At 64.1% G+C, this 22,680-nt stretch overlaps 2 protein-coding genes across 9 annotated transcripts; both read left to right on the forward strand.

Moving 5' to 3' along the window:
- Positions 1-1,508: 1,508 nt before the first annotated feature.
- LOC102098622 (signal transducer and activator of transcription 5B) lies at positions 1,509-18,105 on the forward strand. Of its 8 annotated transcripts, none has more exons than XM_065039233.1 (19): positions 1,509-1,638; positions 11,844-11,980; positions 12,768-12,924; positions 12,998-13,087; positions 13,478-13,652; positions 13,735-13,865; positions 13,960-14,111; positions 14,182-14,337; positions 14,424-14,603; positions 14,717-14,804; positions 14,944-15,066; positions 15,218-15,310; positions 15,429-15,635; positions 16,018-16,112; positions 16,182-16,312; positions 16,444-16,614; positions 16,756-16,807; positions 17,038-17,145; positions 17,215-18,105. In XM_065039233.1, exons 2-19 carry the CDS (start codon positions 11,853-11,855, stop codon positions 17,339-17,341), a joined length of 2,364 nt encoding a protein of 787 aa, XP_064895305.1. In that variant the 5' UTR covers positions 1,509-1,638; positions 11,844-11,852; the 3' UTR covers positions 17,342-18,105. The 8 variants fall into 8 exon arrangements, with proteins under 8 accessions (XP_064895305.1, XP_064895310.1, XP_064895306.1 ...); XM_065039238.1 differs by having other exon boundaries at positions 16,444-16,599; XM_065039234.1 differs by lacking the exon at positions 1,509-1,638 and adding an exon at positions 1,647-1,802.
- Positions 18,106-18,585: 480 nt separating this feature from the next.
- GHDC (GH3 domain containing) lies at positions 18,586-22,222 on the forward strand. The gene is made up of 8 exons (XM_065039309.1): positions 18,586-18,935; positions 19,022-19,152; positions 19,240-19,816; positions 20,056-20,239; positions 20,319-20,390; positions 20,514-20,647; positions 20,777-20,865; positions 21,286-22,222. The coding sequence occupies exons 1-8, from the start codon at positions 18,713-18,715 to the stop codon at positions 21,484-21,486; spliced, it is 1,611 nt and encodes a 536-aa protein (XP_064895381.1). The 5' UTR covers positions 18,586-18,712; the 3' UTR covers positions 21,487-22,222.
- Positions 22,223-22,680: the final 458 nt, after the last annotated feature.

A 22,680-nucleotide genomic window follows, 5' to 3' on the forward strand; every position in this document is an offset into this window, starting at 1 on the left:
TGAATTCTATGATTCCATTCCATGATTCTCCCCCGGCTTCCCAGGGCCAGCGCTGGGTCCCTGCCAGCCCTGGGCAGGGGTCACTCACGCTTCTCCCGGGCCAGAGGGGGACGGCACTTCGTGTCTGACGAATTTCCCTCCAGAGTTTTTTTCAGGCCGCAACAAGATTAACTGGTAATGAAAGCGAAAGCCCAGGAGATCCCATGCGGCTGGCGAGAGCACTCGAGCAGAAACGAGCACACCCAGTATTGCTTCCTGCCCAGCCACCTCCCCTTGCAGCCACCCACTGCCTGGGGTGCCCCATCACCCTGGGGTGCCCCATCACCCTGTTTGGTGTGATCTCTGTGCAAAAGCTCCTCAGGCTGGTTTTCTGATGGCTGCTGCCACCATTCCCTGTCTGGGGGATGCCAGAGGAGCAGGTAGCACCTCAGGTCTCCTTGCAGCTCCGGAGATGGAGATGCATTGGTACCCATTTCGCTGCCTTTGCCCCCAGCATCCTCTCCCCGTTGGTGTACGAGGCTGTGGCAGCACTGGGCACCCCAATACAATATGGATCCCAGCCGTGCAACGTGGCTTCACGGTATCAGTCCGGCTGCAATGGGAGAGGGCATCCATACCCAAACATGGGAGCCGAGGACACGTGGGGAGTCCAAGTCTGGCACAATAATTGCTTGACCAGAGCTGATAAACCATTTCTCACACCAAGTGCCCCCTGTGTACCTATGACCAGAAGGGAGGAAGCCTGCGGAGCTGGAGGGAGCCAGGATGGCGGCGTTACTCATCCCATGCTTAACAGAATGGGATTTCCTTCCCCCGGACTCACGTGCAAACGCGGCAGTGCCCGCACGGCTCCCACGGGAAACCCGTTCTCTGAGAGCGGGAGCTGGCACAGGGCAGGCTCAGGGCGAGCGGGAGGCAGCCGGGGCCTGCAGGCAATGCAGCACGAAGAAACCATTAGGAAATATTAATAGGTGCTTTGGGCAGCAGACGCATTTGGCCGCAGTGCTGCGAGGGGCTGCCGGCACCCAGCCGGGTGGGTGGGCGGCCGAGGGGCTGCAGGAGAGCAGCCCATCCCGTGGGCAGGGATGGTGACAAAGGGGAAATGGCTGGAGGTGCAGGGACTGGAGAGGATGCAGGGGAGGCAGAGGTGCAGATGGAGGTCCCGGTCCGGCTCCCGCCTGTGCCTGGCACCAGGGAACTAATGCCGTGCCGGTGCCCGATGGTGCTGTGGGCTCCCCCAGTGCTGGTGTTGAATGAGATTCCTCAGGTACAAGGGCCCGGCGCCGGTGAGGGCTCCTCCCGCTGCCAATGCCCGGTACCGGTTTGAGCACCCCCGTGTCCAGCACCAGCTCCCGGTGCTGGTTTGGGCTTCCCCGCTGCCAAGCTCCGGTGTGAGTTTGTGCCGCGCTGTAGCCGGTGCTGAACCTCCCAACTGCTCGGGGCTCTGCCCGTGCCCAGTGCCCGTGCCCGGTGCCCGGTGCCGGTGGCGGCGGGGGCGGGCGGGGGGCGGTGCCGCCGGGGGGCGGTGCCGCGCGGGCCGGGCGGTGGCGGCGGCGGCCGGAGGGGGCAGAGCGGCGGCGGAGCCGAGCGCCGAGAGCCGCCGGAGCAGCGGAGCCGCAGCCGCCGCCGCGGCCGCAGGTGGGGGCGGGCGTGTGGCCGCCATCGCCACCGGGACCGGACCGGGGCCGCTTTCGCTTTCCCGCGACCGCATCCGGGCAGGGGGCGGCAGGGCCGGGGGCACCTGCGGCGGGGGCGGCCGGGACTCGGGGCGCGCCTCTCCTCTCCTCTCCTCCCGCCCGTCGGTAAATATTTTGGGTGTTTCGTAACTCCCGGGCGGGCGCAGCTGGGCGGCGGGGCCGGGCGCGGGGCGCTGCAGGGGGACCGGCCGGGCCCGCGGCCTCGCTGCGCGCAAAGGGGCCGCGCAGGTGCGGGCAGGGCCGGGCAGGGGCGCGGGCAGCCGGCGGGGCCGCCCCCGGCGCGGCGCTCCCGGGGGGGGCCGGACTTTGCGCGGCGCGGGCCGGGGCGGGGGCGCTCGTCGCTCGGTAAAGCGGGACCGGTTCCCGCCGCCGCCCCGGGCCGGGCCCAGCCTGAGCGGCGGCCGCGGGGAGAGCGCCTAAAACGGGCGCTGCGCGTCCCGGTGCGGGGGGGAACCGGCCTTGAGTGCCGATCCCGGGCAGGCGGGGGTCTCGCCGCGGGCAGCACACCCGACCGGGGAGAACGGGGGTCGCGCTCCCCGGCAGTGGGACGCACAGCTCTGCGCTGCCAGGCAGTGGAAGGCAGATGGAAAATGTCGCCCCGTGCGAGGCGGGAGCGGTGACAGCGCGGGGACCGCAGCCCCGGTGGCCTTTCACCCAGCTTGCGCGCCGGCCGGGGTGCGCGGCCGGGTGACTGCGAGCCCAGGGGACAGCGGCCACCTGTCCGGCGGGATACGGGAGCTGTCAGGGCTCTGCGCCCAGCGGCCGCCGGGTTTGTGCCAGACGGGGCTCCTGGCAGCACCTCACCAAAATACCCAATGGCTCCGGGTCTCCAGCACCCAGCTCGTGTCGGCACTGGGGTGCAGACGCTGGTACCACCAAGGGGCTCCCCGACTCTGCCTGAACTGCTGACGACGGTAGCACCTCAGATGACAGTGCGGAGCTGAGGCCATTGGCTCACGTGAATTTGCGGGGAGGCTTGGCAAGAGCCCGTGTGCCCTGCCATGCTCAGGGGAACCCCGTGGTGGAGGGCAGGGGACAGGCAGTGACAACAAGCGGTTTGTTTGTGGTTGTTGGGGTGCATCGCCGAGGGGTGCAGGGTTTGGCGCTGTCGTGGCAGGACCGCAGTGCGGTGCAGGGCCGTGTCGCTCGCCCGTGGCAGGGATGTGGTGCATGAAATCCCTGCATCATGGGTCGCCTTGTTGCAGCAGGACGTTCCTGGCCCCGGACTGGTTCACCTCGCCAGCTGCCAGTGACCAGCCTCGTGTCCCCGGTGGCACCTGTGGCTGCAGCCGGAGCTCTGCGAGCCCAGGCAGCTGGTGTCCGTGGAGGCATTTGGCATATGTGCCACGGGGTGGTCTGGAGAGCCCGTCCACCGTCAGAGACCCAGCCCTGCGCCGCAGGAGCTTTGCTCCTGTCCCCCCATGTCCCGTCTCCATGAGGAAAACTCCGCGCCCATCGTGGGGAGCGTGGCCCTGTGCTGGTGCAGGAGGGCTGGCTGCCATTGCGGTGCTCTCTCAGTGGCAATTTCAAGGTTTGCCGTCGTGCTTCAACGTGTTTGCAGCAAGCACAGCAATCCCGCACTGGAGGGAGGTTTGCTTGGGGCTCGGCGCTGAGCCTGGCTCTGCCCCATCCACGTGGCTCTGGGTGAGGCGGAGGCGTTGGGGGTGACGGGGTCACCTGCCTGCGGGTGGCTGCAGCAAGTCCTGGTGTTCCCAAAGCTGTCGGGATCGCAGCCTGACCTGCTGCGGCTCCCAGGTCCCCACCGTGCTGGATGTGAGGATGGAGACCATCTCCTTGGGTTTTATAACCGTCCCTGAGAGCGTGGCTTGTCCCCAGGGCCGGGGAGGGCCGTGCCGCGTGTGCAGCCACATGGAGGAGGAGCTGTGGTGCAGGTTGCGAGGTGCCAAGAGCCCGTGCCCGAGGACACTGGAGAGCCGGGCTGGGAACGGGGCGTGACGGGTGGCTGTCACCTACGCCGTCTTTCGTGGCGCTTTCAGTGTCCTCCCTTGAGGGGTGTTTGCCCCTTGGTAGTTGTCACTAGAGCCACCTTTAGTGCACCTGCCTTGTCCCAAGGCTGATGCTTCAGGGCAGGACAAGGGATGCTGGTACCGGCGTTGGGGACATGGAGCTGCAGCCAGGGATGCTCAGCGTGGGGTTGCATGGAGCCTCTGGAGGGACCTTCCCCTTTTGCTGCAGGGGAAGTGTTGACTCCAGAGCAGCTGCGAGATCTTCGCCGTGGGGTTTCCCAGCTCTCTCTCGAGTGATAGCAAAACCCAGATACTCTGCTTGCGAAAAATCCCTTGCTCCTTATACTCCTCCACGGCGTGGGTGGCGAGCGGTGACTGTGCTGTGCCGCGTACAGTAAAGCGGCCCCATCAGCTGGGAAATGACTTTCTGGCTTGCAAGGAATTACTGTAAACTGGGCTGTGCTTGCTGGGCTTTGCAGCAGCCCCAGGAGCCGGTGGAAGCCGGGGCATGCGTGATGGGCTGTGGGTCGAGCAGGACCTCCGTCCCACCAGCATCCCCTGGGGAGCGCGGACCCTCTGCCCGGTGGGCGCTGCCCTTGGAGCAGCATCTGTGTTACGGGGCGGAATGCACTGCGGTGGTGCCGGTGCTGGGGGACGGTGGCAGGGACTCCCCGGTCCCCACTGTGCCGGGATGGGTCAGGACTTGGCTCTGTGGCCGCTCAGGCAGCTCCGGCCTGGGCGGCTGTGCCGGCTCCGGGGCTCTGGCACGCTCTGGGAGAAGTCGCCTCGACAGCTGTAGTGTTTCTGTGGCATGCCTTTCCTTTCATGGGGTGTCTATTTTGCAACCCCCAAGTGTTTTGATCCCGGGAGGAAAGCGGAGGGGGGGGCGTGTTTACCCTGGCACCGCGTGGCTGGCGCAGGGATCCAAGCGGCGCCGGGCATGCCTGAATTTTACATGCAGCAACAGTTCTAGCAACATCTGCTGGCTGATAAAAGGTAGGCTGCCGTGAGCCGCTTCTCCCGCCGCGTTGGGAAGTGCCGAGGGGGAGGCAAACATGCGAACGCGGCTTCCTGGCCGATAGGGCTGAGCTCGACTTGCTGATAAAGCAGAATCCACCCGTCGAGCTGCACCGGAGGGGCCGGGAGTGCTGGCAGTGTGGTTCTTACCCTGCGTTTTGCCCGGTACCGGCTCCTGCTTTCCGCCGAGCGGGAAGCGATGTGCTGCCACGCGGTGTCTCACCGGGCTCGGCCGGCTGCGCTGGTATTAACCAAACCGTAACGCGATCACAACGCGCTCCCCGTTCAGCCGCTGGTGAGTTTTGCAATCTCCATTTTTCACTGCAACTTCACGTCTTCCTGTTGTTATGAGATGCAGATGCTGGTTTATAGCACAGCTCTGCCAGGAGGGAATTGGGAAAAGCTTAGTGCTGGGGCAGAGCTTGAAGAGCCGGCGCGGCATCGGCGCAGTCCCGGCTGCGTGCTGAGCGCCCGCTGTCTGCCTTTTAGTCCGTCTCGCTTGAGGGTTGTCTGCAAAGCTTTTAGCAGAGCAAGAGGCAGCTCTCACTTGTGGCAAATTCAAGCTTCTCGCTAAAATAGCTGTAAAATAAGTAGCAAGTGATAGGACAAGAGGAATTGGCCTCAAGTTGCGCCAGGGGAGGTTTAGATTGGATATTAGGAAAAAATTCTTCAGGTATTGGAACAGGCTGCCCAGGGCAGCGGTGGAGATGCCATCCATGGAGGGGTTTAAAAGGCGCTTAGATGAGGTTCTTAGGGACATGGTTTAGTCTTAGAGTTGGACTCAATGATCCCGAGGGTCTCTTCCATTCTACGATTCTATGAAATGATCTCTGTCCTATTTGGTGGGTGGACACGCGGCCCTGGCACTGGGTGGCACAGCTACACTGGCCCTGCACGCTCCGTTTATCACCCCGTTATCACCTGAGCCCGTTGGAAACGTTTCGGTGAGATGCTGGTGGTGCAGCTGCGGCTCCGCTCTGCCCCGGCGCCGCCAGCGGCTGCAGGGCAAGGGCAAGGAAAGCCGGACACATTGGTGTGCATTGGGTATAATGCTGCATTTGACCCCTGTGCAGGTTTGACTGTGACATTTGCCTGCTCCAAATGAGGATTTTATTGTGGAAACCATTGGTGTTTTGGTTGTTTATTCCCATTCTGACGAGTGTTCCGGATGCCTGAGCATCCTTGTGCACAGCTGGGTGCTTGCAGTCTCTCTTTGGGTTTTGCTCCCAAAGATGAGAGTGTGCACAGCGGGTCCTGCATGCACCCCGTGCTGTCTCGCAGCGTGGTCGGTGAGTCGTCCCCACGCAGGGTGGTTGCACAGGGCGATGGATGGGGATGGATGCGCCCGGAGCGATGCAGCCAGTGCCTGCGCTCCCCATGTCCCCCCCAGCCCACCTGGGTCTTGCTCTGCAAATCCAGCCTGGCCGAGGACAGGATTAGTGCCATTGTGTGCGCTCACTGGAGCGTGGCGGATAAAATGAAATTGTGTCTTCCAGACCCCAATCGGGACTAATTCGATGTTGAAATGAGCTTAATCCTCAGGGTCCTTCTGACCAGCCCATCCCTGCTGGGCTGGTGCTGGGCTGAGCAGGGATTAGCAGCGAGCCCAGGGCTGTGCTGGCCGTGGCCGTGGTGCCATTGGGCTGATTCTTGCCCGGAGCTGGGATGCTGCAGGTGGGCAGTGGCTCTGGTTCTACCCCAGATACCCCTGCTGGACCCCAAGGCATCGGAGCCAGCAGCTCCCTATGGAGCTGCATAATTCAGCTGCTTGGCCCTGGAGAGCCAAAAAGCTCTGCCCAGACCTCCCTAATCCTGTCTGTGGGTTTATTGCAGGGATACAAAGCTAGGGAAGGGGCTGGAGCACAAGTGTGATGGAAGCAGCTGAGGAACCTGGGGGGTTCAGCCTGGAGAACAGGGAGGGTGCTGGTCTGTTCTCCCCAGGAACAAGCGCCAGGAGCAGAGGAAACGGCCTCAAGTTGCGCCAGGGGAGGGTGAGGTTGGATCTGGGAACAATTTCTTCCCCAAAGGGCTGTGGGGCATTGGAACAGGCTGCCCAGGGCAGTGCTGGAGTCACCAGCCCTGGAGGGCTGGACAGACGGACATGAGGTTCTCAGGACACGGGGCAGTGCCAGTATCTGGTCACAGCTGCCCCAGGGTGGCTCTGGGTGCACTGGTGTGTTTCTTCTCTCTAGGTTCCAGCCCCTGGATTCAAGGGATTTTGCTGGGATTTCATTGGGTATTTTGGTGGTTTTTCTTTGACGCAGGTTTCTGGGCAGCTGTGGTTGGAAGGGAAAACCTGAAGAGGGGAGAAAAACTCTTCCCCAGGGCAGCAAATGTCAATGGGCAGGTACAGCCACAGCCCCGCAGTGTGAGCCGAGCTGTGGGCACCCCCAGCCCTGAGCCCCCCCCAGGCATTTGGGGGGCAGCACCCATCCCTGGCTGGGGTGTCTCCACCTGCGTGGGGGGCCGTTTTCTCCCTGGGCAGCATCATGCCCTGTGTGGGGTTTCCTTGTTCCTGTAACAGTGCGACTTCTCCATTTTTGGCTCCCAAAGTTGCCAGGACACCCAGCTCTGCTATGGGACCTGTCACCTCTGCCCTTGGGGGGCACGTTGTGTTTCCACAGCCGGCCATGCCGGAAACCACGGGCAGGGGTACAATGGGCAAGACCCCCCGTTCCCAGCACCACAGCCCCCTGTGCTGGCTCCACCGCACCCCAGCACCCACCAGCTCCGAGCAGGGATGGGGGATCTGGGGGCTGCTCAATGGCACCCGCGTGTTCCGGGCACAGGCTGTGCCCCAGTGGGGTGTTAGCGGGACTGGGGGTGCAAGTGAGTTCATCACATCTGCCTTGATGCTCCTGCATCGGTCCCTGGGGTCCCATCCCTGGCTGCCGGCCACCCGTGGGGACTCGGGGGGCTCAGCCCCACCAGCCCACCGTGGGCAGGGGCTGTGACTGGCACTGGTGGGGAGCGTGACGGGGGTGCCAGCCCCCCCATGGCGGGCACCACGCAGGCAGCAGCAGCAGAGGAAGCTGCCAGCAGCCTGGGGCTGGCTGCCCTGCGCAGGCAGCTGACATTTTGGAAGGAAATAGCTGCTCTCCACTCCTTCCTGTAGCGCGGAGCCTGCGAAACGGCCGCCCCGGGAGCCCGGCTGTGCCGGCAGAACCTGCCTGGAGCCGCGGCCCCGGGGCCGGGACGCCGGAGGGGACGGTGGGGCAGAGCGGTGCCTGAGCACGGGTGAGTGCGGCCGCGGGACGGGGCACCCAGCGCCGAGCTGGGGCTGCGGGTGCCGGAGGAGCCGGGCACCGTGCCGAGCTCTGCCGGCCCCGCCAAGCACGGGGAGCCCTGGCTGGGACGGCCCTGGGGTTGCAGGGCCTGCGGGGTGGGTGCAGAGCCCTCGGTGCCCCCCAGCCGTGGGGCGGGACGTGGGGCATGGCAGCATTTGCTGCCTGCAGCAGGCAGGAGCATGTACAAGGGGGCCAAGTTGAGGGAGCCCTGGCTAATTGGGGCCACCAGGCTGTCCAGGGGCTCCAACAGGTCCCTTGGGTGAGCTGGTGCGGGCCAGGGGCTGAGTTATTGTGGGCAGGGGAGTGAGTGTCTGTGTTGGGGAACTGGAGCTTTTTGGTGTGCCAAGCAGCTATCGGCTTCCAGCACGGGACATGGATCCTGCCCTGGAGGGACTGTCCTTCCTGGGGACACCGTGTCCACCCGCGGGGCTGCCGGGGCAGGAGCAGCGCCCCCCGGCAGCACCGGCCATGGGGCGAGCAGGGTCTGGCCGTGAGGCTGCGAGCGAGGCCAGCTCTGACCTGGAAGCGATCATGGGCTCCCGGAGGTGCCGAGAAACCACGTGTCCCCGTGTTTACTGCGGCAGAGGCGGCAGCCGCAGCGGGCGCAGGGCAGCTACCCGCTGGAGCCCAGGATGGGGGGAGCACCGTGCCCCTGCCCGGGGGGGACGCCGCTCCGGAGACCCCTGGGCAAAGGGCAGCGTGGGATCCGCCGCAGCGGAGGGGCTGGTGTGTGCGAGTTGGGGGTTACAATCAGACCCCTTTGCTGTGGCCCCCCCAGGGCTCTGCTTGGCCCCTGCAAGGCCAGGGGGATGCAGTCAGTGCCAGCACCAAAGCAGGGGTGTCCTGCCCACCGCGGGGTCCCCAAGGTGGCTGCACGCCGTGAGCGTCCCGCGGCTGCGTGCAGTGAGCATCCTGTGAGCATCATCCCGCGGCTGCGTGCAGCGAGCATCCTGCGAGCATCCTGCGAGCATCCATCCCGCAGCGCAGCACGTGCCAGCCCCTGGGCGGGTGCTGTGCCCATGTTTGGGTTTTGCCGTGCCCGTGGCACACGGGAAGGCGCCGCCGGTGGCCTCGCCCCGTGAGGCATTTCCCTCCTCCTGTCTGCCCGCAGACACGCTCTGGCTCGCTTGGGCTTTCCTGCAGCTCGTGACCACAGCCGGGAGGTGCCACGGCTGCTGTCCCCAGGGCTGCTGCTGTGGCTGTGCCAGTCCCTGGTGTGGTCACATCAGGTCCCCTCTGGCCCCTGCGGTGCTGCCAACCTCTCCTCTGCTGCTGCCTCTGGTCCTCTGGGCAGCCCTTTTGGGTGAGTTTCGCCCGTTTTGCAGCTGGTTTGATGGTGCCTACCCATCGGAAGTGGGGAATGGGGCTGGCAGATGCAGAAGTGACACCCGCTGGTGTCAGCGTTCCCTGCAGGGCTGGGGTCCCTCTCTGTGGCGCTGCTTCTACCTCCAGTACGCTGCCGTCTGCGCGGCTTTGCAGGCGTCGAGTCGCCGGTGAGCACGTTGCTGTGGCTTGTTGAGTTGCTGCTGGTTAACCGAGCTGCGGTAATGGGTGGGTTATAGATTGCTGCCAGCAAGTAAATGCAAAGTAGCTTAAACCACTGCAATTATCTGTCTTTTGCAGTTGTTTGGGTGTGCATGTGGCCAGTGGCTGCAGCACAGCTGACCCATGGCAATGTGTGATGCTGCAGCAGCACTGCCGGTCCCTGCCGGGGTGCGGGAGTCGTGGCGAGTGGTGGTGAGAGCCTGGCCCAGGTTGGCCAGAGAGGTGGTGGATGAACCATCCCTGGAGACATCCCAGGCCAGGCTGGACGGGGCTCTGAGCAACCTGAGCTGGTGAAGATGTCCCTGGGTGACACTGGGGGAGCTGGGATGGTCCCTTCCCACTGTGGTGGGACTGCGGTGCTGTAGCTCTTGGCGAAGCAGAGATGCTGCCCCAGCATTGCTGGGTCTCACAGCCGGGAAGTTTTGTTTGCTCATGGCAGGTGACACTGGTGACTTTTCCAGGGCTCTCAGGGTGCCCTGCAGGCCTCGGGGAGGTTTGGTGTCAGTCCGTGCTTGAGAAATGAGACAAAAACGAGGCACTTGGAGAAACACCCACTGTTATATTACTGGTGCCTGTGGAGGTTGTGTCCAAGCCTGGCACGAGTGTTTTTTTGGGATGTGCTTATCTGCTGGGACACCACGGCTTGGGCACAGCCCTGCCCTCGGTCGGGCACGTGCCGGCTGAGCCACGCTGCCCTTGGCCACTCCACGGTCCCTCGTGGACACTGACACGATGCTGTCTCGCCCTCCGCGTGGCAGCGATGCTCCTGCTCCCGGGCCAGCGCCGGCTGAGCGCGGTGTCTGCCGGTTCACCGCAGCAGCAGCCCGAGCCTCGTTGCTTAACAACACGCTGGAGTGGAATAGGAAGTGTTTTTTCGCCGCGAGATGGGAAGAGATCACCATTTTCTCGATAGGCAGGGCGGCCTTTGTTTGCTCTGTGTCTGTGCAGACGTCCCCTCTGCTCTGGGGACTTTGGCCATTTGTGGCGCGGTGGCCATGGCCACTCTCCTCGCTTCTCACTGATTTTTCGTACCAAGAGTCTGCAATTTCTGACCGCCAGCGTGCGTCCTGCTCTCGGCCATCCTGCCTTCCCTTCCCCTGCGTTTTCTGACTCTCCAACCTCCCCCTTGCCAGCAGCGTTTCCAGCTCGGGCCATTTCTGTGAATGTGGAAACGTTCCTCCCTTTTTATAGGGGAAAACTTCATTTCTAGCCAACTCTTGGTTATTGTTCCTCTTCCTGTGCAGGAGGTGGGTGCGCAGTTGCTTTGGCTGCTCGCTTGCACCCGCTGTCACCGTCCCCCACCGTGTCCCCCCTGCAGCGCGTCCCCCTGCCCATGGGACAGCACCAGCTGCCTTTGGAGCCCCAGGGGACACCGGGTGTTCCTGAGGCCCAACAAAGTGCTTTGGGGAGGGAAAGGGGGGTGCATCCCCACCAATGTGGTCCTCAACTCCCTGTCCTTGTTACTGGCTGGTGCAGTAGCCAGATCCTGTCCTGGGCACCCAGCTTTGGGACACAGCCCAAGGCCTCGTGCCCCTGCCAGGCACCTCCCCACAATACGAAACCCCAGGTCTTTTGGGTATGTGTGTAAATGCTCTTTATCCCTGCATCAGAGGGGTTGCAAGGCCCATCCCTCATCGCTCCCTGTTGTGTCGCCATCAAAAGACTCGACCGCCGGGTTGTTTTTCCAGGCTCCGCCGAGCTGCAGCTCCAACTGCAGCAGGGGACACTGTGGCTTTTTATAGCTGCCATCCCCGGCTGTCCTTTCGTCATGCCCGTGTGAGCCGTGCTGCCGGGGCCGCGTGGCGGGTGGGATCTGGCAGCGCTCCTGCATGGAGCCAGTTTTGCTCCAAAACTTGCTTTGGGAAGCTCTGTACCCTGGCTGGTGTTCCCTCCCTGGTTCTGCTGACAGGGAACGTGGCGGCTGCGGTGCTGGGGGTCTGTGCACCCTTGGGGCCGGGGTGTGGGCAGGAGCGCAGGGAGCCCCGCTCTGCGTCACCCGGGGTTTCTCGCCAGCCCTCCCTCCCCCTGGCCCCGTTTCCTCATTTCCCCGGCCAGCGATGGCTGCGAGCCCGCGGCGCAGCGAGGGGAAATGATCCCCATGCGCAGAGCCAGCGCGGAGCCGCAGCCCTGGCCCCCCCCAGGGCTCTTCCTAGAACAGAGGGGGTGACTCAGAGCCAGGGTCCCCTGCACACCCCTTTTGTTCGGCAGCTGGGGGCGGCTCCAGCAGAACCAGAGAGCCCGGAGGCTCCTGCAAAGGGCTTGTGGGGGTGGCGGGGACCGGACCCCCCCTGGCGATGCCCTGATGATCCCCCCTCTGGTCTGGGCGGCAGGTGTGAGCCATGGCGGTGTGGATCCAGGCGCAGCAGCTCCAGGGAGAAGCCCTGCGGCAGATGCAGGCGCTCTACGGGCAGCACTTTCCCATCGAGGTGCGGCACTACCTGTCACAGTGGATCGAGAGCCAGGCATGGTAGGTCAGCGGGGTCCCAGTCCCCATGGGGAACCACAAAATCACAGGGTGGTTGGGTTGGAGAAACCTCTGTAGATCTCCAGCCCCACCTGCTCACGCAGGGTCACAGAGCAGATCACACAGGATCCCAGCGGGTTTGAATGTCTCAGAGAAGGAGACTCCACACCCGCTCTGGGCAGCCTGGGCCAGGCTCTGGCACCGCAAAGGAAAGAAGTTTCTCCTCCTGTTCAGATGGAGCCTCCTGTGTTTCAGTCTGTGCCCGCTGCCCCTCACCCTGGCGTTGGGCACCACTGAACAGAGTCTGGTCCATCCCCTGACACCCACCCTGAGATATTGATCCCATTGATCAGATCCCTCTCAGCTTCTCTTCTCCAGCTCAACAGCCCCAGCTCTCTCAGTGTCTCCTCATCACAAAGATGCTCCAGACCCCTCAGCATCTTTGTGTCCCTCCCTGGACCCTCTCCAGTAACTCCTTGTCCTTCTTAAACTGGGGAGCTCAGAACAGGACCCAGTTCTGCAGATGGAGCTTCACCAGGGCAGAGCAGAGCGGGAGGATTCCCTTCCCTGACCTGCTGCCCACACTCTTCCTGACACACCCCAGGCACCATTGGCCTTCTTGGCCCCAAGAGCGCATTGCTGGCTCATGGTCACCCTGTTATCACCCAGGACTCCCACGTCCTCCTCTGCAAAGCTGCCTCCCAGCAGGTCAACCCCAACCTGTACTGGTCCCTGGGGTTATTCCCCGTGCGGGATCAGGCTGCCCTGACGCTTTGCTCCATGCGCACAGGGATTCCATCGACCTGGAGAACCCCCAGGAGAATGTGAAGGCGACGCAACTGCTGGAGGGGCTGATCCAGGAGCTGCAGAAGAAGGCGGATCACCAAGTTGGAGAAGACGGCTTCCTGCTGAAGATCAAGCTGGGGCACTATGCCACGCAGCTGCAGGTGAATGGGGGGGCTGTGGGGCTGGGGGTGTCCATGACCCGGGCCCCAGCTCAGGCTGTGCTCCCCGCTGCAGAACACGTACGACCGGTGCCCCATGGAGCTGGTGCGCTGCATCCGGCACATCCTCTACCACGAGCAGCGGCTGGTGCGGGAGGCGAATAATGTGAGTGGGGGCTGTGGGGGGCCAGGGAGTGGGTCCCACGGGGTGGGGAAGATACTCGGGGGCTCCGGCACCGCGATGGTGGGAACAGCCCTGATGCACGGGGTGCTCTGGGTCCCTACAGCATCCAGGGGGATGGGGAGGAAAGACATGAGGAAGGAATTGTTGCCCTGAGGTGGTGAGAGCCTGGCCCAGGTACCCAGAGAGGTGATAGATGAACCATCCCTGGAAACATCCCAGGCCAGGCTGGACGGGGCTCTGAGCAACCTGAGCTGGTGGAGATGTCCCTGCTCATGGCAAGGGGGGCACTGGGGGAGCTGGGAAGGTCCTTCAACCCAAACCATTCTATGAGGATCCCCTTGCCGTGCTGAGCGTTGCCCATGCCCCCTGCAGAGCCCCTCGCCGGCCGGCTCCTTGGTGGACGCCATGTCCCAGAAGCACCTGCAGATCAACCAGACCTTCGAGGAGCTGCGGCTCATCACGCAGGACTCGGAAAACGAGCTCAAGAAGCTGCAGCAGACGCAGGAATACTTCATCATCCAGTACCAGGAGAACATGCGCCTCCAAGGTGGGTGGGAAGGCACCTGGGAGGGGGTGCAGGGGCTGGGGTGCTGGTGGTGCCAGCACTAACGCTGTGCCCCGTCCCCCAGCCCAGTTCTCCCAGCTCTCCCACCTGGGCCCCCAGGAGCGCATGTCGCGGGAGACGACGCTGCAGCAGAAAAAGGCGTCGCTGGAGGCCTGGCTGCACCGGGAGGCCCAGACACTACAGCAGTACCGTGTGGTGAGTGTCCCCACGCTGTCCCTGTGCCCTGTTATGTCATCCCTGTCACCCGTAATGCCATCCCCATGCCCTGTAACACTGTCCCGCCTTGCAGGACCTGGCCGAGAAGCACCAGAAGACGCTGCAGCTGCTGCGCAAGCAGCAAACGACCATCCTGGACGACGAACTGATCCAGTGGAAGCGTCGGCAGCAGCTGGCGGGGAACGGGGGCCCCCCCGAGGGCACCCTGGACGTGCTGCAGACCTGGTGGGTGCCGGCACCGGCGGGACGGGGTGCTGAGCCCCGGCGCGGTGCTGAGCCCTGTGCCCCACACCAGGTGCGAGAAGCTGGCGGAGATCATCTGGCAGAACCGGCAGCAGATCCGGCGGGCTGAGCACTTGTGCCAGCAGCTGCCGATCCCCGGTCCCGTGGAGGAGATGCTGTCGGAGCTGAACGGCACCATCACCGACATCATCTCCGCCCTGGTGACCAGGTAGAGGTGGGGGCACAGCTCGGCTGGTGCGGGGGGCGGGTTGGGGCTGCTCCATCTGCCAGCCCCTGATCCCCCTGCCCCCTCAGCACCTTCATCATCGAGAAGCAGCCCCCCCAGGTGCTGAAGACACAGACCAAGTTCGCAGCCACCGTGCGGCTCCTGGTGGGGGGGAAGCTGAACGTGCACATGAACCCCCCCCAGGTGAAGGCCACCATCATCAGCGAGCAGCAAGCCAAGGCCCTGCTGAAGAACGAGAGCACCCGCAAGTAATGCCAGGGGAACGGGGCTGCCGAGGCAGCAGGGAGCAGGATCTGGGGCCTCAGGGGGGGCTGCCCCCAGTGTGAGCTCCAGTCCCTGAGCCTGTGGCTTCCCATGGCAGTGAGAGCAGCGGGGAGATCCTCAACAACTGCTGCGTGATGGAGTATCACCAGGCCACGGGGACGCTCAGCGCCCACTTCCGCAACATGGTGAGCGCTATCAGCTCCCTCCTGTCCCTGCATGTCCCCCTGTGTTCACCCCTTGTGTCCCCATCTGTGTTGCATCCCACCTGTGCTCACGCTGGTGTCCCCGTCTGTCCCTCCGTGCTCACCCCTTGTGTCCCCGCAGTCCCTGAAGCGGATCAAGCGCTCAGATCGCCGCGGGGCTGAGTCGGTGACAGAGGAGAAGTTCACCATCCTCTTCGAGTCACAGTTCAGTGTTGGTGGCAACGAGCTGGTCTTTCAGGTGAAGGTAAAGCCACCGGCCCCGGCCCCTCTGCAGAGCCTGGGCGAGCCACGGGTGCCGAGCCACGGGGTGACCATACAGGCTGGGGTGCCCATGGGTGCCCATGGGTGATGCTCCTGCCATGCACCACAGCCCACCCTCCTCTTCCTCCCGGCAGACACTGTCCCTGCCCGTGGTGGTGATTGTGCACGGGAGCCAGGACAACAACGCCACGGCCACCGTGCTCTGGGACAACGCCTTTGCCGAGCCCGTGAGTGGGATGGGACAAGCCCCATCGGCCCCGGGGGCTGCAGGAGTGTGACTCGGGGTCTCCAGGTGGGGAAAGGCGATGGGCAGAGCTCAGGACTGACCCTGCTGTGTCCACCCAGGGCCGCGTCCCCTTCGCTGTCCCCGACAAGGTGCAGTGGCCGCAGCTCTGCGAGGCGCTCAACATGAAGTTCAAGGCCGAGGTGCAGAGCAGCCGCGGGCTGACCAAGGAGAACTTGGTATTCCTGGCACAGAAACTCTTCAACAGCACCAGCTCCCATCTGGAAGACTACAGCAGCACCACGGTGTCCTGGTCCCAGTTCAACCGGGTGAGCGGACTGGGATCTGTGCCAGGACAGTCGTGGAGCCCCAAGGTGCCTGTGGGCTTTGGGACGGAGGTTTTGCTGCTCCCGCAGAACCAGTGCTCGTGCTGGGAGGTTGGATGGAGCCATTTCTTGCTGGGGTGGTGCAAAACCGAGACAAATACCAGCTGCAGTGGGGCGGGAGGTGTCACCTTCCTCACTTGCAGGGACATGGAGTGCCATGGGGCTTGCAAACGGGGTGTGCGTTCTCCCAGGTGCTCCCCCAGCGCTGTGGCTGTCTCACAGTCTGGGTCCCCAAGTCACCGCTGCTGCCCCGAACTCTTGTGCAGTTTAACAGCCGCTCTGAGGCTGGAGCTGGGAGTGCTCATTTTTCTGGGGATTTCAACAGGAAAACCTACCCGGGAGGAATTACACCTTCTGGCAGTGGTTTGACGGGGTGATGGAGGTGCTGAAGAAGCATCTGAAGCCGCACTGGAACGACGGGTAAGAGCTGCCCTGCCCTGCGCTGCCCGGCCCCCTGCCCACCCCCTCTGACCCCCCTGCTCTGCCTAGGGCCATCTTGGGCTTCGTCAACAAGCAGCAGGCGCACGACCTGCTCATCAACAAGCCCGACGGAACCTTCCTGCTGCGGTTCAGCGACTCGGAGATCGGCGGCATCACCATCGCCTGGAAGTTTGACTCCTGTGAGTGTGTGCGGGCGGCTGGCACCCCCTGACCCCGCTGTCCCTCGGCCCCAGCCTGGGACTCAATGTGTTGTGTCCATGGGGCTGGCGCTGCTCTGAGCATCACCACGCTCCTCGCTCTTGTCTTCCAGCCGAGAGGATGTTCTGGAACCTGATGCCTTTCACCACCAGGGATTTCTCCATCCGCTCCCTCGCTGACCGCCTCGGGGATCTCAGTTACCTCATCTACGTGTTCCCCGACCGGCCCAAGGACGAGGTCTTTTCTAAGTACTACACGCCGGTTCTCTGTGAGTCCACGCCAGGTAGCGCTGCCCTTCGCCCCGCACGCGTCCCTGTCCTTCCCGCATCTGACCAGTGTGGAGCTGGGGCTCACAGCCTCCCCCTGCCCCGGGGCTGACAGGTACCAGCAATTCAGGCCCTTAGCGCTGCTTTCTTTCCTCTAGCTAAAGCCGTGGATGGGTACGTGAAGCCACAGATCAAGCAAGTGGTGCCAGAGTAAGTCTGACCCTGCACACCCTGGGCTGTGTGTTCCCCAGATGCCCATCCCTGGAGGGGGTGAAAAGACGCAGAGATGAGATTTCTTAGGGGCATGGTTTAGTGCCAGGGTTGGGGTAATGGTTGGATTTGATGACCTCGAGGGTCTTTTCCAACCAAAACAGTTCTGGTTCACCCTGGGCTGCCCATCTCAGCCCCTGCCTGCGCTCACCAGCTCCCCGTCCCCACAGGTTTGTCAACGCATCAGGTGATTCAGGCCCCGGAGGGCCCACCTACATGGACCAGGCTCCCTCACCCGCCGTCTGCTCCCAGCCCCATTACAACATGTACACGCAGAAGTAGGTATCGATCACCTGTCCCCGTCCCCTTGTGGATGAGCCCCCCTCCTCACCCCCTGCCTCCCGCAGCCCCGACACCATGATGGACCCCGAGGGTGACTTTGACCTGGATGACAGCATCGACGTGGCGAGGCACGTGGAGGAGCTGCTGCGGCGCCCCGTGGACACTCAGTGGATCCCCCATGCCCAATCGTGACGGGTGGGCGCCCAGCCCCCCACCCTCGGCCCCGGCACCGTGGGGTCTGTGCTGTGTTCGTGTCTCTGTGCCGGCGGGGGGGTTGCGGGTGGGCCCCGTCCCGCAGATTTGCTCTGTGCTGCCCCGAAACGCAGGCTGGCGTCCGGCTCTTTGGTGTTTATGCCCTTGTATAAACGGCAGCGGATTTGTCGCATGGTTTTCCTGTATGTTCCTTTTTAAGCGGCCCAGCTTCGGCTTTCCGCTTCTGCAAGCACCGGCCGCTGAGCCGCCCCGCTCCCCACCGAGGGGCTGCTGGGGGTGGGGGCCGGGGGGGATACCTGGCCTCGCGTTCGCTTTCACAGTCGTCACTAAGAATGTACGTGTCGCCTTCTTGTTCTACCCTGTGGCTCCATCCCCAGGGGGTGCGTTGGCCTCACGGGCTCTGGTGTGGGGCAGAAGGGGGGGGTCAGCTGGGGTGGGGTCCCCTCCTGTACCTTGTCTCCTCCTTTGGTCACCCCAACCCCCCCAAAAGGATGCGGGAGCCCCTTCGCCCCCCGGCCTCGCCATCCCCATCTGGAGCCGGTGCAGCGTGGGGCAGGTGTGAGGGCACCCAGCCAGGGCTGTGGGGCAGTGTGGGCAGTTGGGGGGAGCGGAGCCCTCTGTGTCCCCCCCCGTGTCCCCCCCCTGCCTCTCTCCTCGCCTTGTCCGAGAAGCTCTGGGGTCCTGGCCATGTTATTTTTCTACCACAGAGTAAATAAAGCACGGAATATTTTTGTAACACAAAAGCTGTGGGTTTCACGTGTGTCTGGCAAGTGGGGTGGGGTTGGAGAGGGAACCACCGGGCTGCGGGTGGCAGTGTGCCCCCCCATCTCTGGATGACACTCAGCAGGTGAGCGGCACCCCAGGGCCAGGCACACGATTGGAGTCCGGGTCCCCATGTCCCCTCCTGGAGTGCAGGGGGGCGATCCGGGGGGCTGGGGCCGGGGATCAGGGAGTGGGGCGGGGGGTGGGTGGGGGCACGTTTTCCAGGGGAAAAACCAAACCAAAATAGACAAATCGCACTATTTATTTATTTGTTTAAATAAAGAGCTTTCTCTCGCCGAGGGGTGGAGAAACAGGGCCGTTGCTCTTGGGTTTTAATTGCGATTTAATTCTCCCCTGAGCGAAGTTGTGGGGGGGGCGGGTTTTTCGTACAAATGAGAAAATGAAAATAAAAACAAAGGCGGAGCTGCCGGCGGGGGTGGCACCGGTCGCCGTTATTTGCCGTCATTTCTGCCGGAGACGGAATAGCCGGAGGCGGGCTGGGGGGGGCGAGAACGGTACCCAGGGCGGGTCAGTGGAAGGTCCCGGTGCCCGGGTCCCTGCTCGGGGAGCAGCGGTGCGCGGCCCGGGATGCTGCCCGCGGTGGCGGTGGCGGTGGCCGTGGCCCTGGCCGTGGCCGTGGCCGTGGCCGTGGCGCTTCCCGCCGCCCCCGCGCTGCGGCACCGGCTGCTCCGTTCCGCGCTGCTCCGCGCCGCGGGCTGGACCCGGCGGCGGCTGGAGCTGCGGGGCAGCGAGGTGCGGCGGAGCCAGGAGCGGCGGCTGCGGCGGCTGCTGCCCCCCGGCACGGCCCGCGGTGAGACGGGGGGGGCGGCGGAGCGCTGGGGTGGGGATGGGGGGTCCCGAGGGGTCGCCCCCCTCACCCCGCGCCTCTCTCGGCAGGCTCGGATGCTTTCCGGGAGCGATACCCCCTGGGGCAGAGCTGCCCTGATGAGGTGCTGGGGGGACAGGTCTCCCCGCTGCGCCCCTGGACGCTGATCTGCAGCTGCTGGGGTACCGACCCCCCTCTGCAGGTATGGGGGTGATGTGGCAGGGAGGGGAACGCGGGCACCCCACACGCCCCAGTCTGTCCCACCTGACCCCCGCCTGTCCCTGCGCAGGGGTCCCTGCTCTACCTGGACATCCTTCGCACCACTTTCCCGCAAGCGCTGGCTCCCCGGGGCACAGCACTGCTCTCCTGGGCACCCGCTTGCCCCCGCGCCCCGGCGGGCTGGCCCCTGCCCACCCTGTACTGCACCCCGGCCGAGGCAAGCGCCCTGCCCTCGCGGGCCGCCGCGCTGCGGGTGCAGCTGCTCTTCGCCCTGCGGATGCGTGCCCTGCGGGTGCTGGAGGCCGGGCTGGCCAGCGAGCTGCAGGACGCGCTGCTGGCCCTGCGCACGGGCTGGCACGGGCTGGCACAGGACCTGGCACTGGGCAGGGTGAGCCCCCAGCCTGGGCTGCCCGAGGACACGCGGGGCCGGCTGCAGGCACTGCTGGCCCCCGATGCAACCCGAGCGGCCGAGGTCCGGGCCGAGTGTGCCCGCAGCTTCGAGGGCATCGTGCAGCGCCTGTGGCCGCAGCTGGAGGTGGTGGTGGTGGGGACGGCGTACAGCACAGAGCAGCACTACTGCGATGCCCTCCGCCAGGCTGACTGCAAGGGGCTGCCATTCTACTGCCCCTTCTACCAGGCGTCAGGAGGTGAGTGTCCCCCCAGGCCTGTCCCCTGGGTGCGTGGGGGATCAAACCCCTTCTGCCCCCGTAGATGTGGGTGCATCTCAGTGCCCCATCCCTCCTTGGAGAGACCTGCCTGCTCTCCAGAAACAGCTCTGTTCCGGCACCGGCCAAAAGGTTCCCCCTTGGAAGGGGAGCGATGCTATGCAGGCAGGGACAGGAGGGTCTGGGGGGGCTCACACTGACCCAGGCTGCCCTCTGCCCAGCCCTGCTTGGTGTGAACCTGTGGCCACAGGAACCAACGCCCCGGTTCCTGCTGTGCCCCGACTGGGCTTTCTGTGAGTTCCTGCCCTGCCCAGCCGAGGAGGAGCCACGGACGGTGCTGCTGGATGAACTCTGGGAGGGACGCGAGTACAGGCTGGTCCTGACGGCCCGGCCCGGAGAGTACAGGTGCGGTGGTCCAGGGGGGCCACCTGCCCCAGCCTCGCGTGCCTGGCACCGGACCCTCATGCTCCCCGTGCCCACGCAGGTGCCGTGCCGGGGAGGTGCTGAGGGTCACCGGCTTCCACAAGCAGTGTCCCATGGTGGAGCTCGTGCGCAGGTGAGGACACCCTGACCCCTACCCCTCACCTTGGGGGGCTCTGTGCTGGGCAGGGTCAGGGTGAGATGGTGCTAGTGGCACCCCCGAAACGGGGTACCCACCATGGACCCCCTCATGCTGCAGGGAGAGTCAGGCACTGAGCGTGCGGGGTGAGAGCATCCCTGAGGACCAATTCTGCCGGAGCCTGTGCCGTGCCGTGGGCATGTGGCCAGGTGCTCGCCTGGTGGACTATGTCTGCGTGGAGAGCACCCTGCTGGGTGAGTCCCCCCGAGAGCTGAGTGCCCCCAAAAGCACGGCTGGCACTGACCTCGGCTCTTCTGACCCTCCTGTGCCTGGCGGGGCTGGGGGCTGCGGGCAGCTTTAACATGCTGATGGTGCTGCTGCAGGTGCATCTTCGGGGGCTTGTGCCCCCCACTACGAGGTGTTCGTGGAGCTGCGGGGCCTGCGGGACCTGTCGGAGGGGCAGCGCTACAAGGTGAGGGGGATGCGGGCAGGCAGGTCCCGCACCCTGCCAGGCGGGCGAGCAGCGGGGTGGCCGCAGCCACGCGGTGGCAGTGGTGGCCTCACAGCCTCTGTGCTAGACACCAGGGAGAAAATGTTTGCAATGAGGGTGGTGGAACGCTGGCCCGGGTTCCCAGAGAGGTGGTGCATGAACCATCCCTGGAGACACCCCAGGCCAGGCTGGACGGGGCTCTGAGCACCCTGAGCTGGTGAAGATGTCCCTGCTCATGGCAGGGGGGGCACTGGATGCGCTTTGGAGGTCACCTCAACCCAGACTATTCTATGATGATGCTTTGCTGCCGGGCTGATGGGAGGGAACGCGGGCACAGTCCAGGGGGCTGCGCTGGGATAGCGGGTATCGGATCAGTATGAGCAGTGTTCCCTCTCTCTGCAGCTGGACCAGTGTCTCCAGGAGGATTTCCCCATCTATAAATCCTTCCGCTTCAAGGGCAGTATCGGGCCCCTGCGCCTGCACATGGTGGGGGCTGGAGCCTTCGCCCGGCTGCGGGACGCGCTGGGCTCCGCCATCCCCATGCCCAGGGTCCTGCGGGAGGAGCGGCTGCTGCAGCTCATCCAGAACACCGTCATCTCGTAGGGCAGCCCGGGGGTCCCGCAGCCCTCCTGCCTCTGGGGTCTGCTTGCCGTGTGCCCTCTGAGGAATGGAGTGGGGCCAAGTCCCTGTTGGGAGGTGTGGGGGTGAGGGTGCCCATCCCCGGACGGTTTGGCTGAGGGGAGCTGGTGGAGCCAGCGAGCTCAGCCGTGCCTCCGCTCTGTGGTGGTGGCAGGCACTGGTGGGCACCCAATCAGTGCTGCCCGTGGGGGTGGGGCAGGACCTGCACCCCAGCCCTGGCGCCAGCCCCAGTCCCCTTTTGTGGGGCTGTTCTGTGTACAGGATGGCACCATGGGCACTTGTGAGCATCATGGAGCAGCTGGGTCCTGCTGCCACCAGCCATGGCTCCTCCTGCTCCGCTCAGTGCCTTGGCAGCTGCGTGGGTGCCCATTCCTTTCCCAAGGGACACCTTGGCTGTCACAGCCCATGGCCAGCACGGGGAGGGGACAGTGCAAACCTCCCCAGGAGCCAGGAGGAGCCGAGGAGCTTTGAGCCCATGGTTCAACCCAGCACTGAGCTCAGGGACCCTGTGGCATTTTGTCCCCTGGCAGGGACACTGTGGGGAGGGCACAGGGTGGCAGGGGGTGGCAGGTGCCACGTCCACTGGGTTCCAGTGCACGTCTGCTGGTTTACAGAACAATGAGCTCCAGCAGGGGCTGCTTTTAATGGTTAAAAATACAGAAGCAAAATAAAGGAGGATTATCTCTCAAAAATAAATAAAGGGCCGCACTCTGGGATTCATTTTTTTATACTATTATTTTTAATCCTCATTAAAGAGATTTCTTGATGACAGCCCTGACTCTGCTCTGGTGGTTGAGAAGTTGCTCTTGTAGTTTCCTCTGGGGTCCTGGGGAAGGAGCAGCCATGAATATTTAACCAGTTCAGTGACTGGCTGGGGCTCTGGGAACATCTGGCTGTTTGTGCCTTTGAGGCGCAAATATAGCAGGTGGGAGGGACTGGTCCTTTCCCCTCCTGCTTGTTAAGGTTTATTTTAAGGGCTGGTGAGCCACGGTGCTTGGGGAACCTGCCGTGCAGGCAGCTGCTGCTGGGGTGGGCACAACCCCGGCTGCTGGCGGAGGACGATGTCTAGAACAAGGTCCACACAAAGCATGGCCCTGGTGTGGGCAAAACCTCCTCAGGGATGGAATCTGGGATAAGGGCCCTTCTTCCCATCCCTGA

This window comes from Columba livia, chromosome 23 (genome assembly GCF_036013475.1).
Source record: "Columba livia isolate bColLiv1 breed racing homer chromosome 23, bColLiv1.pat.W.v2, whole genome shotgun sequence".
In the NCBI taxonomy this organism is placed as follows: domain Eukaryota; kingdom Metazoa; phylum Chordata; class Aves; order Columbiformes; family Columbidae; genus Columba; species Columba livia.

Coding starts and splice junctions, on each gene's coding strand:
- LOC102098622 (XM_065039233.1), top strand. CDS start 11,853: ATGGCGGTGTGGATCCAGGCGCAGCAGCTCCAGGGAGAAGCCCTGCGG. Junction 14,338..14,423: donor ATCTCCGCCCTGGTGACCAG/GTAGAGGTGGGG, acceptor CTGCCCCCTCAG/CACCTTCATCATCGAGAAGC. Junction 16,808..17,037: donor ATCAAGCAAGTGGTGCCAGA/GTAAGTCTGACC, acceptor CCGTCCCCACAG/GTTTGTCAACGCATCAGGTG.
- GHDC (XM_065039309.1), top strand. CDS start 18,713: ATGCTGCCCGCGGTGGCGGTGGCGGTGGCCGTGGCCCTGGCCGTGGCC. Junction 19,817..20,055: donor CTTCTACCAGGCGTCAGGAG/GTGAGTGTCCCC, acceptor CCCTCTGCCCAG/CCCTGCTTGGTGTGAACCTG. Junction 20,648..20,776: donor CGTGGAGAGCACCCTGCTGG/GTGAGTCCCCCC, acceptor GTGCTGCTGCAG/GTGCATCTTCGGGGGCTTGT.